The 12,913-nt window shown below is 43.9% G+C and overlaps 1 protein-coding gene across 1 annotated transcript in view; it reads left to right on the top strand.

Moving 5' to 3' along the window:
• LOC109910343 (store-operated calcium entry regulator STIMATE-like) overlaps nt 1-12,910 on the top strand; it is an 18,147-nt gene extending 5,237 nt beyond the window's left edge. The window contains exons 5-8 of the mRNA XM_020509518.2: nt 497-609; nt 1,396-1,479; nt 3,296-3,418; nt 10,678-12,910. Coding sequence (XP_020365107.1) covers nt 497-609; nt 1,396-1,479; nt 3,296-3,418; nt 10,678-10,752 — 395 coding nt within the window. The 3' untranslated portion in view covers nt 10,753-12,910. The remainder of the gene's footprint in view (nt 1-496; nt 610-1,395; nt 1,480-3,295; nt 3,419-10,677) is intronic.
• The last annotated feature ends 3 nt before the right edge of the window (nt 12,911-12,913 follow it).

Here is a 12,913-nt window from a genome sequence, read left to right as displayed (position 1 = left end):
CCTTTCCCCCAAAAGCCTGCTACAAATACTGTCCCTCTGTCATAACTATTGGTCCTGAAAACTAAACAAATAGTAAAACCTTTAGCCGTGTGTGTACAGTTAGTTGTAAATCCTCTCTGTCCCTCTTAAAGAGCTGAACAACAACATCCAGTTTCTCTCTTATACCTTTCTCTCCGCTGTCTCACTTCTCTCTGTCTCTGTGTCTCGTCTGTCTCTCTTGTCTTTCTCTCTGCTGTGTTCCCAGGTGCAGAGTGTTTGTTAATGACAGAGACATGTTCCTGTCTGTGTACACTGAGATGACCGAGAGATGCAAATAGTATTTAGACGTGTTTAGACCAGCGCACTGAGTTTGTGGGTGCTTGTCTGTGTGTATGAATGCCTCTATGGGGTCAATGTGCAGTCTGCTGTCGTCCTCTCTATGGCTGATCTGAGTCCGTTGGTCAGTGCATGTGGTTTCTGTGTGGTCATTAAGTAATGGTCTGTTCTGTCTGACCAGGTGACCCTCCCCAGGCCGCAGCGTGGCTCGGTCAGTGTGGTGTCTACCTTCTCATCATGGTCCTGGAGAAGAGTGTAGTCAGCTTGGTGCTGCTCATTCCAGGATGGACCAACGTGAGTAGGCCTACAGTACCCACAACCACCTGCTCCAAGGACATGGGCTAACCCAGATCCTGAGAGAACTGAGAGACTCTACCCACTCGAGGGAGAGAGTGGAAGTGTCAATCATGTTCTTTCTTCTCGGTTCTGTGTTTGAAATCTCTGGTGACAATTTAAAGTCAACAGAAAGTCAAGGCTGAAAAAGAAAGGGAGGATGAAAGGTTTTGGAGAGAACAAAGAGAAAGCGTTGTCCTTTGAACAGAATGGGAACATTGACCTTGAGCCAAATGAATGTCATCTGGCCCCTGGGACTAGGGTCTTTAGACTATTTGTTTGGTTGGTTATTTGACTGAGGCTGTGGATCTCCTGCTCAAATCTTCTTTGTGTTTTAGGGTCGTTGTTTCTCTGTTCACTGCTCCTCTCTTGAAGAGGGTCATTTAGTTTTTTTCAGTACACATTGCTTTGGGACACTGTGGCTTTTTCTCAGGGAGAAGGGGGTGGGGGGTGGGGGGCAGGCAAACTGTCATTAACATACCGTAGCTCATTCCAGACAAACCGAATACTTTGAGATTTTTCTCTCTCTCTGACATGGTGAATACCACAATCATCACATTAGCTCCAATCTCACACATGTTCCACAGCAGAGAGCCAAAGAGATACTCGCTCTATTATAGTGCAAAATATTGACGATCTAAATGTCATTGGATGACAGTCTTTTGTGTAACGCGCCTGTTATTTTGCCCTGCCCAAATTGAAAGTGTGTGTTGTGACACTGTGTTTCTCTGCACGCTACTGTTCCAGCTGCAGTCTGTGTTGCTGGACTACATCCCTAACCCTCAGGTGGACCTTGTGTTGGTCATGCTCATCGTGCCCGTCATTGTCAACGTGAGTCTCAACCAGCCTGCAATAACACTACATAATGTTGTGTATATGTCAGAGGAGGCCGCTGAGGGGAGGATGGCTCATAATAATGGCTGGAATGGAAACCATGTGTATGAGTCTGATACTGTCCTATTCATTTCATTCCAGCCATTACTATGAGCCGTCCTCCCAAATTAAGGTACCACCAACATCCTGTGGTACATGTAAACTCAGCAAAAAAGGAAACGTCCTCTCACTGCCAACTGTGTTTATTTTCAGCAAACTTAACGTGTAAATATTTGTATAAATGTAAGATTCAACAACTGAGACATAAACTGAACAAGTTCCACAGACATGTGACTAACAGAAATGGAATAATGTGTCCCTGAACAAAGGTGTGGTCAAAATCAAAAGTAACAGTTAGTATCTGGTGTGGCCACCAGCTGCATTAAGTACTGCAGTGCATCTCCTCCTCATGGACTGCACCAGATTTGCCAGTTCTTGCTGTGAGATGTTACCCCACTCTTCCACCAAGTCACCTGCATGTTCTCGGACATTTCTGGGGGGAATGGCCCTAGTCCTCACCCTCCGATCCAACAGGTCCCAGACGTGCTCAATGGGATTGAGATCCGGGCTCTTCGGTGGCCATGGCAGAACACTGACATTCCTGTCTTGCAGGAAATCATGCACAGAACGAGCAGTATGGCTGGTGGCATTGTCATGCTGGAGGGCCATGTCAGGATGAGCCTGCAGGAAGGGTACCACATGAGGTAGGAGGATGTCTTCCCTGTAACGCACAGCTTTGAGTTTGCCTGCAATGACAACAAGCTCAATCCGATGATGCTGTGACACACTGCCCCAGACCATGACAGACCCGCCACCTCCAAATCGAACCCGCTCGAGAGTACAGGCCTCGGTGTAACTCTCATTCCTTTGACGATAAATGCGAATTCGACAATCACCCCTGGTGAGACAAAACCGCGAATCGTCAGTGAAGAGCACTTTTTGCCAGTCTTGTCTGGTCCAGCTGTTGCCGGTGATGTAAGGCAGGTCCTCACCAGACAACAGGCCTACAAGCCCTCAATCCAGCCTCTCTCAGCCTATTGCGGACAGTCTGAGCACTGATGGAGGGATTGTGCGTTCCTGGTGTAACTCGGGCAGTTATTGTTGCCATCCTGTACCTGTCTCGCAGGGGTGATGTTCGGATGTTCTGATACTGTGCAGTTCTTGTTACACGTGGTCTGCCACTGCGAGGATGATCAGCTGTCCGTCCTGTCTCCCTGTAGCGCTGTCTTAGGCGTCTCACAATACTGACATTGCAACTTATTGCCCTGGCCACATCTGCAGTCCTCATGCCTCCTTGCAGCGTGCCTAAGGCACGTTCACGCAGATGAGCAGGAACCCTGGGCATCTTTCTTTTGGTGTTTTTCAGAGTCAGTAGAAAGGCCTTTTTTAGTTAGTTTTTAGTAAGTTTTCATAACTGTGATGTTAATTGCCTACCGTCTGCAAGCTGTTGGTGTCTTAACGGCCGTTCTACAGGTTGCATGTTCATTAATTGTTTATGGTTCATTGAACAAGCATGGGAAACAGTGTTTAAACCCTTTACAATGAAGCTCTGTGTTTTTTAAAACAAATTATCTTTGAAAGACCGTTTCTTTTTTTGCTGAGTTTTGTATCCCAGACAGTGCATTACGCTTGTATTTTTGGATAGAAAACGTGCATGAAGTTTACAGAATGTAGGCTTACTAGGCTACACTGATTGTACATTACATGGCCATTAAGCATCCACCACTACACCAGTTGTACTGACTGAGTTTGTTTTCTGTGTGACCCTCTGTAGTCCATCATGTTCTGGGTGGTGGACAGTCTGATGATGAGGAAGTACAAGAGCCTGGATGACTCCTGTGACCCCTCGACCAAGGTCGTCTCCACGGTGCCGTGGGTTACTGGCGACGAGTCACAGGTGAGTGTCGGTTAACTAGAGATGTCCCTGACAAAAAAAAAACGAAAGGCGTCTGTTCTTTCGACCAATCATTGGTCAAATTTGAAACATATTTTTATATATATATATATATATATATATATGATGCTTTAAGCTCAAATAAGGCACAAATGACTGAAGAGGGAGACAGAGATCAAGATAACCAGAAGAAAAACTTCACCTCCTCCCGCTCCTAATGGTTTTTCCAGATTCTGCCGTTACTCACCTGAAGTTGCCGGTAATAGGCTGCACAAGGAGTCGGCAACATTTCTCATGTGGAATGACCATTTATCTTACCATTTCTACTGATCTGCGTGCCAGTTATAGTTTTCATATGCACATTTTTATAATAACATCTTCGTACCTCAAAATCATTGTCATGTGGTTAATCAAAATTCTATTCAAATCTAAATGAAAATAATACAAACCTAAAAAGTAACTTATATTGCCATTTCCAACTATAGAAAAATAGCCTATAAAGCCAACAAATAAAAACATTGCTGCCTGCAGGTAGAAAATGTCCTGATAAAAGTATATTCAATAAAACACATTGGCTACGCATGGCCTGCCTGCAGCGAACGTTGAAACATTGTATCAACTATTTACTTGGGTCTGGCCTGAAACTCCTTGCAACATTGTATAAAATATCTTGGGCTCTCAAAGTTGTCCATGCTAATGAGCTCGGGACAAACACAGCTGTAGGCTATTTGCTTAAGGGATAAGAAGTAATCAGTTTGGCCTATTTTATGTTTCCAGTGGATCAGAGCATACCATTTTTCCCTTTCACGCTGAGTGGTTATTGAAAGGGAGAGAGCTGGAAAGATTTTTCTTTTTTTAAATACATTGAGGAATTGTCATTTTCAATGGATGTGAAAACCTACTTTGTTTGAGGTGAAGAAAACAACATTTCTTTGAGAAGCTCTACAGCTCATTAGTGTTCGTGCATTAAGCCAATCAGAAATACTAACATATCCCCAAATGGGCACATTTATATGCCTACATTTGCTCAGGCCAGGTAGACAATAAAGACCACATTTACTCAGGCCAGGTAGCCAATACAGACCAACTTCTATGCATAATCAGGTGCATGTCCTTACTCAACATCGACAGGAACGCTCCAAACAAAAGACAGACTAAATGAACAAAACTCATAAATGGAATTAAATAAACCAAAACTTGTTTCTCTCAAGTGTAGCACAGGTTATGCACTCTGCAAACAACATGCCCACTCCAACAATAAGAATGGTACAAGTCTGAAAGAACATATTTAATGCATTAAAAGACATTACCGTAACCAACCAAACTTTTGTAGATGAGATATTATAGGAATGAACTGTAAATGTAGTACTGGTGATGAACGTATGTAATGGGAAATTGATATAAACTAACAGTCAAATGCAAACAATTCACACAATGAATTTATGAAACAATGAATGTACACAAATTGGCGGGAGGGAGCCCATTCTGGAGGGAGACGTGCAGCCACACTCCTCTTCTGCTTGGACTGTGCCACCCCCACGGCCTCTGCAATGGATTAGTCTCGGCCTCCGCAATGGATTAGTTCACTGAGATGGGCGCAAATAAGGTGGGTGTCTCGTGTGCGATTATCATGTACAAAAGTATGTGGACACCCCTTCAAATGAGTGGATTTGGCTATTTCGGCCACACCTGTTGCTGACCATTGTATAAAATCGAGCACACAGCCATGCAATCTTCATAGACAAACATTGGCAGTAGAATGGCCCATAGCGTAAAGCTCAGTGACTTTCAACGTGGCGCCGTCATAGGATGCCACGTTTCCAACAAGTCAGTTTGTAAAATGTCTGCCCTGCTAGAGCTGCCCTGGTCAACTGTAAGTGCTGTTATTGTGAAGTGGAAACGTCTAGGAGCCACAACAGCTCAGCCGCAAAGTGGTAGGCCACCCAAGCTCACAGAACGGGGACCGCCAAGTGCAGAAGCGAATAGCACATAAAAATCATCGGTCCTCTGTTGCAACACTCACTACCAAGTTCAAAACAGCCTTTGGAAACAATGTCAGCATAAGAACTGTTAGTCGGGAGCTTCATGAAATAGGTTTCCATGGCAGAGCAGCCGCACACAAGCCTGGAATCACGTTGCGCAATGCCAAGCGTCGGCTGGAGTGGTGTAAAGCTCGCTGCCATTGGACTCCATCTTGCAGTCTGACGGATGAATCTGGGTTTGGCGGTTGCAAGGAGAAATCTACCTGCCCCAATGCATAGTGCCAAATGTAAAGTTTGGAGGAGGAATAATGGTCTGGGGCTGTTTTTCATGGTTCAGACTAGGCTCCTTAGTTCCAGTGAAGGGAAATCTTAGCGCTACAACATACAATGATATTCTAGACGATTCTGTGCTTCCAACAAAGTGAGGTCCATACAGAAATGGTTTATCGAGATCGGTGTGGAAGAACTTGACTGGCCTGCACAGAGCGCTGGCCTCAACTACCTTTGGGATGATTTGGAACGCTGGCTGCGAGCCAGGCCTAATCGCCCAACGTCAGTGCCCGACCTAACTAATGCTCTTTTGGCTGAATGGAAGCAAGTCCCCGCAGCAATGTTCCAACAGCTAGTGGAAAGCCTTCCCAGAAGAGTGGAGGCTGTTATAGCAGCTACTGCTCTGTGGCATCATGAAGGGACATTGTTTGATGATACAACATTAAGGCCCATGGGTACAAAGAGACTTTCCCACCAAACATCACCGTGACACTACATATCCCAATAGGACACTGGCTAAAGACGTGTGTTTGTTGAGAAAGACAACACCTACACACACACTGCTCTCTGGGTTGGTCTAAAGGGCAACTGGCCCACAGTTACTGTCAAGGAAAGACTGAGTCAGGGAACCCCCCCCACAACCTCCTCTCCCCCTTTCTCTCCATTTTTGTTTCTCTCTCTGTTTTCGCCTGTCAATTTGTCGTGTTGTTTCTCTGTGGGTCAGTTACCCGAGTTGGATTGTGCCGTGTGGAATTGAATCAATGTCTTACTTGTCCCGGCTGTTCTGGAAAATATGAGTGTCATAGCAATGTTATTGACATTCCTTGTTTGGTAAGACACGAGTGATGGATGGATGGCGCTAGATCGGCCTGCCAGTTGTCACGTCGTTGAGTCAAGTGTCTTCTGTGTTTCATGTTGTAGAGTTGCTCCTAATCTGTTGAGATTGTAGTCCACCGTAAGTGTGTGATCACCTTGTTTCAATGGATCCATTGTGAGAATTGTATTTGGTGAGAGAACAGTATGTGTTGAATAGTGACGTCATTATGATATTAGTTAACTGTCTCCAGTGGGTGTATAGTGTTGGTCTATTTGAGAGGGAAATCATGTACGGTATATTGGAGTAGTGAGACTGTCGACAGAAGCTTCCTGTGTTGGGGAATCGGAGAGAATTGACCTACACAGCAGTCAGTGGGTTACTGTATACTCTCCTCTCTCTCACTCTGTCCTCTCTCTCTCTTTCTCACCCTCTCTCTGGAGTCACAATGATTATGACAGACTGGCAGTGTTGCTCGCTCTCCCTCTCTCCCTCCTCGTCCCTGGTACTCTGCCAAGCAGCAACAAATCATCCCTTCATCCCGGGAATAAGTGACATTTGGAATGAATTTCCATTCAGTGATGTTATGGAAAGTGGAGTGGAGGAGGTGAAAAAAGAGGGAGAGAACTATGTCCATGGGAGAGAGGAGGGCATTGATTAGGGAGAGCTGTTGGAGTTTGGTTGGTCAATAGTCTATGTGCATTGAGTTTTGAGTTCAGTTCCCGACACGGTCTGTAGGATAGTGTTGGGGGATGGTTTCACCCATGGTCAGCTGTGGCCATATGGTGTTCAGAGAAGGCTGTTTACTTTTATCACAAACAGCCAAACATTTAGTTATTTTAGAGCTGTTAGTTATGGCCTTTCTGGTGTATGCTGTCAAACGGACTAGTTAAATGCCTTAACATCTCCAACCTGTTTCCTTATGGGATGAAACACAGACATAACATTGATAGACATCTTGGTCTGAGTGTACAGTATCTGAATGAAGATTATTTATTTGGGATTGGCCTCATATCGGTGAGAGAGGAAGGCTGGGAAAGCCCCCTTTCTGCTTCTTTCATGACAATAATCTCATCCAAGATGTCTGCATTGCGTGCATGCACACACTACTATAATCTCATCCAAGATGTCTGCATGGCGTGCATGCACACACTACTATAATCTCATCCTAGATGTCTGCATTGCGTGCATGCACACACTACTATAATCTCATCCAAGATGTCTGCATTGCGTGCATGCACACACTACTATAATCTCATCCAAGATGTCTGCATTGCGTGCATGCACACACTACTATAATCTCATCCAAGATGTCTGCATGGCGTGCATGCACACACTACTATAATCTCATCCTAGATGTCTGCATTGCGTGCATGCACACACTACCATAATCTCATCCTAGATGTCTGCATTGCGTGCATGCACACACTACTATAATCTCATCCAAGATGTCTGCATTGCGTGCATGCACACACTACTATAATCTCATCCAAGATCTCTGCATTGCGTGCATGCACACACTACTATAATCTCATCCTAGATGTCTGCATTGCGTGCATGCACACACTACTATAATCTCATCCTAGATGTCTGCATTGCGTGCATGCACACACTACTATAATCTCATCCTAGATGTCTGCATTGCGTGCATGCACACACTACTATAATCTCATCCTAGATGTCTGCATTGCGTGCATGCACACACTACTATAATCTCATCCTAGATGTCTGCATTGCGTGCATGCACACACTACTATAATCTCATCCAAGATGTCTGCATTGCGTGCATGCACACACTACTATAATCTCATCCTAGATGTCTGCATTGCGTGCATGCACACACTACTATAATCTCATCCTAGATGTCTGCATTGCGTGCATGCACACACTACTATAATCTCATCCAAGATGTCTGCATTGCGTGCATGCACACACTACTATAATCTCATCCAAGATGTCTGCATTGCGTGCATGCACACACTACTATAATCTCATCCAAGATGTCTGCATTGCGTGCATGCACACACTACTATAATCTCATCCAAGATGTCTGCATTGCGTGCATGCACACACTACTATAATCTCATCCAAGATGTCTGCATTGCGTGCATGCACACACTACTATAATCTCATCCTAGATGTCTGCATTGCGTGCATGCACACACTACTATAATCTCATCCTAGATGTCTGCATTGCGTGCATGCACACACTACTATAATCTCATCCTAGATGTCTGCATTGCGTGCATGCACACACTACTATAATCTCATCCTAGATGTCTGCATTGCGTGCATGCACACACTACTATAATCTCATCCTAGATGTCTGCATTGCGTGCATGCACACACTACTATAATCTCATCCTAGATGTCTGCATTGCGTGCATGCACACACTACTATAATCTCATCCTAGATGTCTGCATTGCGTGCATGCACACACTACTATAATCTCATCCTAGATGTCTGCATTGCGTGCATGCACACACTACTATAATCTCATCCTAGATGTCTGCATTGCGTGCATGCACACACTACTATAATCTCATCCTAGATGTCTGCATTGCGTGCATGCACACACTACTATAATCTCATCCTAGATGTCTGCATTGCGTGCATGCACACACTACTATAATCTCATCCTAGATGTCTGCATTGCGTGCATGCACACACTACTATAATCTCATCCTAGATGTCTGCATTGCGTGCATGCACACACTACTATAATCTCATCCTAGATGTCTGCATTGCGTGCATGCACACACTACTATAATCTCATCCTAGATGTCTGCATTGCGTGCATGCACACACTACTATAATCTCATCCTAGATGTCTGCATTGCGTGCATGCACACACTACTATAATCTCATCCTAGATGTCTGCATTGCGTGCATGCACACACTACTATAATCTCATCCTAGATGTCTGAAAGGTTTTTTGGATAGCTTGACTTTTTCCACATTTTGTTGAATTTACAGCCTTATTCTAAAATTGATGATCAATCTACACACCATACCCCATAATGACAAAGCAAAGAAGTTTAGAATTTTTTAGCAAATGTAGAAAAAATAAATTACTCTGTACTTTTTTTTGCAGCACCTTGGATGTGATTACAGCCTCAAGTCTTCTTGTGTATGACGCTACAAGCTTGGCACACCTGTATTTAGGAAGTTTCTCCCATTTCTCCTCCACAGATCCTCTCAAGCTCTGTCATGTTGGATGAGGAGCGTGGATGAGGATCCTTTCATCAAGGATCTCTCTGTACTTTGCTCCGTTCATCTTTCCCTCCATCCTGAATAGTCTCCCAATCCCTGCTGCTGAAAAACATCCCACAGCATGATGCTGCCACCACCATGCTTCACCGTAGGGATGGTGCCAGGTTTCCTCCAGACGTGACGCTTGGCATTCAGGCCAAAGAGTTCAATCTTGGATTCATCAGAGAATCTTGTTTCTCATGGTCTGAGAGTCCTTTAGTGGCCTTTTGGCAAAGTCCAAGCTGGCTGTCGTGCCTTTTACTGAGGAGTGGTTTCCATCTGGCCACTCTACCATAAAGGCCTGATTAGTGGAGTGCTGCAGAGATGGTTGTCCTTTTGGAAGGTTCTCCTACCTCAACAGAAGAACTATGGAGCTATGTCAGAGTGACCATCGGGTTCTTGTTCACCTCCCTGACCGAGGCCCTTCTCCCCCGATTGCTCAGTTTGTCCGAGCGGCCAGCTCTAGGAAGTGTCTTGGTGGTTCCAAACTACTTACATTTTTAAGAATGACGGCGGCAACCCTGTTCTTGGGGACCTTCAATGCTGCAGACATTTTTTGGTATTGTGTGTAGATTGATTTGGTATTTTTTTTTAATTGAATCCATTTTTAGAATAAGGCTGTAACATAACAAAATGTGTAAAAAGTCCAGGGGTCTGAATACTTTCTGAATGTAATATGGTGGTTTATTATGCCATAAAAGGATTTCCATAAAGCGTGTGAGGTTCTGGAATTCCACTATGTTGTGATTTATATATGGTGGAGCAGTGGTCTGGACAATATTCCAGACTGGGAATAAAGTGGAACTTTATAGCCTTGGGTTGGAAATAACAGCACACCAGACCTGGACACATCACCTCAACCTGGCCGACAGCTGCTCACGTATCTGTGTGACGATGTCTGTATGTTTGTATCTTTTCCTTGACGTGTTTCTACCTCATCCAGGTCCTGTTGCCCGTCGACACAGACGCTGAGGAGGAGGATAGTTCAACAATGGATCCGAGGAGGGTCCCACTCTAGCCTCCCAGTAGTGGGCATAATACCTAGCTGGGTGGAGGTGTAGCTCTGATATCCTTCTCTAAAAGCCCCCTGACACACACGCTGACCCGCACCACACACAAACAAATCACACGCATTTGCTTTTTTTCATTGTACACATCCCAATGATGTCTTTGATGATGACTTGGCTGTTAGAGGATGTTGAATGTTATCTTAACTATGCTTTATGATGGAGGGGGCTATAAGCTTGGTGGGGGCTATAAAGTGTCTCGTAATGGAGATGATTAGAGAGCACAGTGATGATGAAAGAGTAAATCTGTCCTCTCTCACGGGGGGGATTTTGTGAAAAGGGTGTTTGTTGATCTCCAAAGAGCTCCTTGACATACCGTATCAACTTCTAAAGAGTAGCGGTAAGGTGTCAGTACAATCTCCTCTGTTTTCCTTCATCATACAGATAACTGCTTAGTTCAAACCTCGACATACATCATCTAATGATCTGTAATTAAATAAGTTTTGGACCTGTAGTATTCAGTAGAATCCACTACTAGTGTCCTTGTCTCCTTTCCTCCTTCGCCACTAACAAGTGGAAGGGCTGGGTAGTTTCAATCATATGGATTTCAACGTCCACTCATATCAGTTGTCAGACTATTGTAACTCAGCCCAAGCAGTTGGACCTTAAAGTTGGCAATGTTTTATCTGAGTTGGACTGTAGTGGTCTGGAACAGTTCTTCACACTTCTCCAGAGGATGTTTAACAAGGTGGAAAATGGACCAGATCATTTTCTATTCCTCATGGATGTCCATTTGGGATTGATTTGGATTTATCCAAATAATGTTTCTGATATGAAGTAAAGAGCTTTGTGATTTTGAGTTCTAATGTATTTTCTTATGTCTATTGGACATATTTGACTGTATTCATATTACTTGTGGTTAAACCTGGAGTAATGGGACATTTCCAAATGGTATCCCAGAAATGATCACGGTCAACCCGAGATACAATTGTAAACGGAACACTATTTTGGTATGTTCATTCTTATAGATCACATTTCTCAATCATTGAGCTGTTAACTCTAACAAGAAAATACAGTACTGCCATTTTTGTATTCATTGAATTCTGTTCCTGGAACCATTTTAATGTCTTAGTGATATGAAGGATTCTGATTGTGTGAGACTGTCATTTCACGTGACCTCAAATGTTTGGAACAGGTACTGTGAGGACCTGCGCCACTACACTGTTTGCATTTATGCAAATTATTCACTTTTTTTTTTTTTATCTACATTTTTTAAATTTAGCGTTGCTCCAGTCCATCATGTATGTATGTGTTTGTGGAAACATCATTTTTAATTGTGACTGAAATAGTTTGAATGTTTAATGGATTTCCACTTGAAAGTGCCATGTTGCCATAATATATTCAAATATGATACGAGAAACATTTCTGTTATTTGTCTTAACAGTTGTCACTGTTTGTATTATAATAATTTAAAGTGAAGTTGTATAATAACAAACACGGGTGTTGAATTCCTTTGGTGGCTTAGGTCAGCCCGGTGGCTTAGGTCAGCCCGGTGGCCCCTGAGCTCGATGACAGACACCTGAGCGGGACGTGGAGTAGTACACCTCTGTGACTCCAAACTGATGACAGGAGGGATGAGGGGGGTGGTTAGAGAGGGAGCTAGTCGTTGGGACAGGTAGAGGAGAGGGTTAGTTAGGGGGGTGTCTGGTGTGACCAGGTGTGATCCTAAGCAGTGTCGCCACATGATCGGGTTCACCTGTTTGCTCTCCCAGTTAGCACCTAACCCTAGCATGTAAAGAGCCTGCCTTCCTGCAATGACTAAGGCCTGGATTCAGTCCTAATACGAGTTGTAGACAATGCGGCTGTTAAACGCAATTTCAGATTGAGCAGCGTTTACCGTGAATGTGAGCCCTGTGAACATGAGGACATTGTCTTTAAAGCCCTTGATGGGATTGACTCGGTAGGATGGAGCACAGTACTAGTTTTGGGTGTGATTCCTGCTTGGGCCACATACAGCACATACTTATACTGAATGTTTGTGTTAACTGTTAGTTACTTTCATAGAACTGTTTACTTTGTTAGTATTATGTTTCAAGTGTTCTTACAATCTAGAGCTGTTCAGAAAAAAAGTTGATCTTTACCAATAAATCTTGTTTTTACACACAAAAAGTT

The sequence above is a fragment of the Oncorhynchus kisutch genome, linkage group LG19, assembly GCF_002021735.2.
Source record: "Oncorhynchus kisutch isolate 150728-3 linkage group LG19, Okis_V2, whole genome shotgun sequence".
Classification (NCBI taxonomy): domain Eukaryota; kingdom Metazoa; phylum Chordata; class Actinopteri; order Salmoniformes; family Salmonidae; genus Oncorhynchus; species Oncorhynchus kisutch.
The sequence above is the reverse complement of the archived record's forward strand: the minus strand, read 5'-3'. Positions and strand labels throughout refer to the sequence as shown.